This window comes from Nicotiana tomentosiformis, chromosome 1 (genome assembly GCF_000390325.3).
Source record: "Nicotiana tomentosiformis chromosome 1, ASM39032v3, whole genome shotgun sequence".
In the NCBI taxonomy this organism is placed as follows: domain Eukaryota; kingdom Viridiplantae; phylum Streptophyta; class Magnoliopsida; order Solanales; family Solanaceae; genus Nicotiana; species Nicotiana tomentosiformis.
This window is the reverse complement of record NC_090812.1, coordinates 7080135-7086382: the sequence shown is the minus strand read 5'-3', so window position 1 is coordinate 7086382 and position 6248 is coordinate 7080135. Positions and strand designations below refer to the sequence as shown.

General features: G+C 40.3%; 1 protein-coding gene across 1 annotated transcript; it reads left to right on the top strand.

Annotated features, from left to right (window-relative positions):
- The first annotated feature begins 481 nt into the window (after positions 1–481).
- On the top strand, positions 482–928 carry LOC138897454 (uncharacterized). Its single transcript, XM_070183441.1, has one exon. It carries the CDS (start codon positions 482–484, stop codon positions 926–928), a length of 447 nt encoding a protein of 148 aa, XP_070039542.1.
- The last annotated feature ends 5320 nt before the right edge of the window (positions 929–6248 follow it).

Here is a 6248-nt window from a genome sequence, read left to right as displayed (position 1 = left end):
ACCACCTCCTGTGCTGAGGCCCAACAATGAGCCACCACCTCAGGCTTATGATGGCCAATACTACTCTCCAATTTGGCTTTCGGGGTCTCGGCTCCATACAATCAGACTCCTCAGTACGAGTCACCTATGGAAAATGAAAAGCCTGCCAAGACAGGTGAGCCAGATAAGATGGCCAGGAAAATAAAAAGTCTTGAACAAAATAGAAAGAACATACAAGGACTAGGTGGTCGCAAAAGTGTTTTATTCAGTGATCTATGCATGTTCCCTCACATCCATTTACCATCAAGGTTCAAGACCCCAAAAATTGAGAAGTATGATGGACACGATGACCTATCGCCCACTTGAAAAGGTATTGCAACCAAGTGAGGGGTGCAGGTGGAAAAAAGAATTGTTGATGGCTTATTTTGGGGAAAGTCTTCTGGGGGTAGCCTCTGAATGGTTCATTAACAAAGATATCTCTCACTGGCATGTCTTGGATGACATGGCCCAGGCCTTCATTGAACAATTACAGTACAACATTGTTATTGCACCAGATCGCAATTCCCTGTCCAATATGAAGAAGCCGACGGAAAGCTTTAGAGAGTATGCCATAAAATGGAGGGAGAAAGCGGCTAGAGTTAAGCCACCCATGGATAATCATGAGTTGATCATTGTTTTTCTAGAGGCTCAAGAGCCTGATTATTTCCAAATTATGATGCCTGCAATGGGTAGGTCTTTTGTAGAAGCAATCAAGATAGGGAAAATGGTTGAAAATGGCCTCAAGACTGGCATAATTGTAAGTCAGGCTACTCTCAAAGACACCACCCAAGCAATCCAAAATGGTTCGGGAAGTTTGGCAAATAGAAAAAAGAGAGATGAAGGGTCCATGATAACTTCAGGATCCAGGGAAGTTCAAAGAGGGGCATCGCACACTTATGTGCAAGTTTAGCAGGGTCAATCTAGCTACCCTCAACATTATTATCCCCCGTCAATTCCTTAGTACTTTATGGGCCCACTATAGTATACAATGTTTAATGCTTAATCCTATGCTCGACCTACCAACCAACAGGTACGGGCACCAACTCCAAGGATCCCCCGACCTCAACAGCAAAATTTTTGGGCACCCTATAATGCTCGCCCCAGGCAGGATTATGGTCGAGAGCCTAGGTCGGTAGAAAAATTCAATCCATTGACTGAATCATACTCTAGTCTATTCTAGAAGTTGAAGCAGATGGGCGTAATTGGACCCATCGCTCCCCACCATATGCATCCCCATTCAAATGGATTTCAAGTAAATACTAGATGTGAATATCATTCAGGTGCCCGAGGGCATAACATTGATGAATGTTGGACTCTGAAAAGAGCTATAGAAAGACTCATCGCGGAAAATGTAATTGTGGTAACAAATGGCGAAGACCCTCCCAATGTTACAAACAACCCGCCGCCAGTACACAATGATGTTCATTTCATGGGAATGATTGGCCGAGATCAAGAATACAAGCCGGTTGGTTGGGTATAAATGACAGTGGGAATGATTAAAGAAAGAGTAGGACTAAAAGTAAGTCCAAGATGAGATGTGCCATTGATTGTGAAAGGTGCCCCGAGCTAAAAAAAGGTAACTTTATTTGTTCCCAAGGTCTCAAGGTTGGATGTTCGATCCAATGTTCCAAACCCGAAGTTGTATGTCCTTGGAGGCCACCACATCACAAGTATGAATCACGGTGGTACGAAGGGTATAACAGAGCTGATCGACCTGCCGTGTAACCCCCTATGAAAAACACGAAAATCATTCCTTGAAACTACAATAAAACTTTGATAACCTAAAAAGGCCAGGAAATCATAGAGGAAGTAGGGAAAACTGGAGTTTGACTCGATCAGGGAAGTGTTACTCTCCAGAAGAGTTGAGGAAGGCCAAGCAAATCAGAGAAGGACAAATGCCAATAAAGAAACTAGTCACTGAAGAAGAGGTAGAAAAGTTTTTGGAAAAGATGAAAGTTCAGGATTACTCAATCATTGACCAGCTGAGAAAGACTCCTACCCAAATCTCTCTACTATCTCTACTCATACATTCAAAAGAACATGCCCGTGTACTAATCAAGACCCTGAACGAGGCACAGGTCTCAGATAAAACCATAGTGAATGAGTTGGAGAAGATGGCCAACAAAAATTTTGAGGTGAATAGAATCTACTTTACTAATGATGAACTTCTCGAGGAAGGAACCGGGCACAATAGGGCTTTGCACGTGATCGTCTAATGTGAGGGGCATTATGTAAAGCGAGTCATGATTGATGAAGGCTCGAGTGTAAATTTATGCCCTCTATATACTTTGCAAAGCATGAAGATAAATACAGACATAATCCAACCTAGCAATATTCGCATCCGGGCTTTTTATGGCTTAGTGAGAGATACTATTGGGGAGATCAACCTCACCAAGACAATTGGGCCGGTTTATTTTGAAATTGTTTTCCAAGTAGTAGACATGGAAACTTCTTATAACTTTCTTCTTGGAAGATTTGCATCAGATGCTCACATTCGAACATGACAGACAATAAATTAATGTTCACGGAGAAGACGATTCATCCATTTATAAAGACCCTTTGATCCTGTGTATTGAGGCCAAGGAAGGGTGTGAGTCCATTGTCTATCAGGCATTCTAAGTGGTTGTTGTGGACCATGTTGAGAAAGGAAAGCTTATTCTCCATCCTCATCTTTCCGCCACATATGTAATGGTGGCTGCACTTATGCCGAGACAAGGTTATGATCCATTAAAAGGCTTGGGGGCATCATTACAAGAAATTCCGGAACCCATTTCTCCGTTTAGTAATAGGGGTACTTTTGGTTTAGGCTTCAAGCCAACACAAGATGACGAAGACAAAGCCAAGCACCTCAAAAAGCATGTGTGGGTCTTGTAGAAACCCGTCCCTCTAATATTTTCTACACTTTTGTCAAGCCACGACTCTAAGAGGGTCAAAATTCTTTGATGTAGGCAAACATTGATGAAATTTGCCATGGCCTCAGCTAGATGTTTTCTGAAGTGAATATGATCCAGGCTAGTGAAGGCACTATTCGTGTCAATATGCAACTAATTGGCCCAGACACCATGCTCAACAATTGGGAAGCAACTCCTCTCCTCACAAGGAAGGAGTCTTGGTAGTTTGCTTTTGAAGCTTCTTTTTTGTACTTTGGGTTACTTTCAGGGTTGTAATCCAAACATCTTATTATGATTGTATTTTTATGTTAACCTTCTATTCTTTCAAATTCAATGAAATACAGTTCTGTTTTTTTAGCAAATCCACTAGGCAGATCCTAGGGCTAGTTTTTTTTTTTTTTATATATAGAAAAATTTAAAAACAAATTGTAATGAAATCCTAAGAAGTGAAAGACATAAAACTTGCAAACTACATAGAGCCTATTATTAAAGTTGAGTAGAATGCTCAACAATGATAGCACATGAGATCAAATGTAGGTTACATAACTTAAAAACTAGCCCTTGAGGTCCATTACATTAATAGTCCAGTTGAGAATTCCGCCTATTGTAAAAATAGACTCGCACGTAGGTAGCCACTGTCCATCTCCATTTGTTGCACACATAGCCAACTCGATTGCACTCGTAACCATGTTGCATTTGCTCAAAACTGATCACATTCCATAATCCTTGATGTTGCACCAGATTATCAATGATCCTCAATGTGCCATTCCATTTGATCACGCCTAAATATCCTTTAAGGTCTCTCATAAGCTTGAATAAAAATTGAACTGCCCAAACAAATTGCAAATTTATTGTTTTTGCCATCATATTTGCATGAGCTCATTTGATTATGGGTTGATTTCAATGCATAAATTCCTTCTTGAAATGTCCTACTATCTTGTCGCATCCCCATTTTAGTCCATTGTGTATCCAAAGTGTTCCAAATATATTGCCAAAGCAACCATAAAATGTATGTTACACAGCATTTTGAAGCACTCCGATATTGCCAAAGTCTGTGCATCGCCAGGTTCCTAGCGAGAAAGATACCTCGCTTCGCACGGTTAATCACGTAGGGATGATTGTGTGTCTCCAGGTTGCAGTCGAGATGGAGGTGGCGTTTAGCCTCACGTCGCCAGGTATATAGCGTGATGGACTTAGCTAAAATTGCATCTCCTGGTTTTTGTCTCGCTACAGGTTTGGCTAGGCGAGGTCCAAAGCTAACTGGGAAGCTCACTAAGCCTACTGCTGCTGCTCTCCATCCTATGCATGTCAATCTTACATTGTTATGTGGTATCCTTTTTTTGTCATGAAAATGCATGAGAATGTAAGCAATACTAGGAGAGTGAGGTCCCAACATATGGCTTAGAATAGCCCAGATTATGCTAATCCATAGTATGCTTAAATGCCTTCTTGGTTCCATGCTTGTGCTTACCAGTGATATTCCTTCTTGGGAATGAGTACATAGTGCTAATATCACCCATGGAAGTTCAAACACATGATGAGGCATGGATACAGTAATGTTCCCTGCCCAAAATAGAATTTCTGGGCTGCAAATTACTCCTCCTTGATTTTATGCTTTTGCCTATCTTTAACTTCCTCCCATTGGACTGAGTGTATTGCACTAATACCACCAATTGGAAGTCCATTAAAGAATAGTACATAGATGTAGGAACTTCACCTGCAAAAAAGAACACTATGTTAGCAAAAATAGGTCTTATCATACTCTCCTCCACATCCAGTTTTGTTTCGTATTAAGTTTTGTATCTTTTCCTTTTCCTAATTCTTGTCATTTTATTTACATTTTAGTTTTGTTAATACCGGCTTTAATAATATGACATGCATGCGGAATTCACGCCCAAATCTTAAAAAGCTGTCTAATTTCGAAATAATGCATCAAGAGGTTGAATATGATGAAGATGGGGATATTGAGGAAATAAAAAGAGAGTTGGATAAATTTGAAAACAATTCTAAGCCCAACCTCAATGAGACTGAGCTAATTAATATCGGAAGTCGTGAAGAAGTTAGAGAAACAAAGATAAGCATTCACACTAAACAAAAACCAGAGATGCTTTGATTTAACTTTTATTTAAATACAAATATGTGTTTGCTTGGTATTATGATGATATGCCGTGTTTAAGTGCTGATCTAGTGGTTCATAAGCTTCCCACATATCCTGATTTTTCACTAGTCCAACAAAAGCAACGAAAATTTAAAATAGATATGAGTGACAAAATCAAAGAGGAAATAATGAAGCAACTGAGCGCCAATGTGGTCAGAGTTGTTCGATATACCACCTGGGTGGAAAATGTTGTGCATGTTCCAAAGAAGGATAGAAAAACCAAAGTCTATGTTGACTACAGAGACCTGAACAAAGCAAGTCCAAAGGATAATTTTCCTTTACTAAACATCCACATTCTTGTAGATAATTGCACAAAGCATGAGATACAATCATTCGTGGATTGCTATGCTGGGTACCACCAGAATCTAATGGATGAGGATGATGCAGAAAAGACCGCTTTCACCACTCCATGGGGTACTTATTGCTATAGGGATATGCCATTTGGTTTGAAGAATGCAGGGGCAACTTACATGATGGCCATGACTACTATGTTCCACGACATGATGCACAAAGAGATTGAAGTATATGTCGATGATATCAACATAAAATCAAAGACACAGGCTGATCACGTGCGCGATTTGAAAAAGTTCTTCAAACGGCTGCGAAGGTATGACCTTAAGCTCAATCCAACCAAGTGTGCATTTGGGGTTCTGTCTGGGAAGCTCATCGATTTTATAGTCAGTCGGAGAGGCATCAAATTGGATCCGTCTAAGATAAAGTCCATTCGAGATCTTCCACCCCCGAAGAACAAAACTGAAGTCATGAGTTTGCTCGGGAGGTACTGCATCAGTAAGTTCTTTTCTCAACTCATAACCACGTGTGAGCCCATCTTTAATTTGTTAAAAAAGATGTTGCTGTTAAATCGACAAGCGACTCCCAAAAAGCATTCGACATGATTAAAGACTATCTGTCGAAACCCCCTGTATTGGTCCCACCTGAATCGGGTAGGCCTTTGTTTTTATATATATCGGTGATAGATAATTTCTTTGGATGCGTTCTGGGGCTACATGATGCGACATGCAAAAAGGAACAAGCAATCTATTATTTGAGCATGAAGTTCACCAATTATGAGGTTAAGTATACCCTTTTAGAAAGGACTTGTTATGCCTTGACTTGGGTCGCTCAGAAGTTGAGGCATTATCTTTTGGCCTACACTACTTATCTCATATCCAGAATGGATC

Coding starts and splice junctions, on each gene's coding strand:
- LOC138897454 (XM_070183441.1), top strand. CDS start 482: ATGGCCCAGGCCTTCATTGAACAATTACAGTACAACATTGTTATTGCA.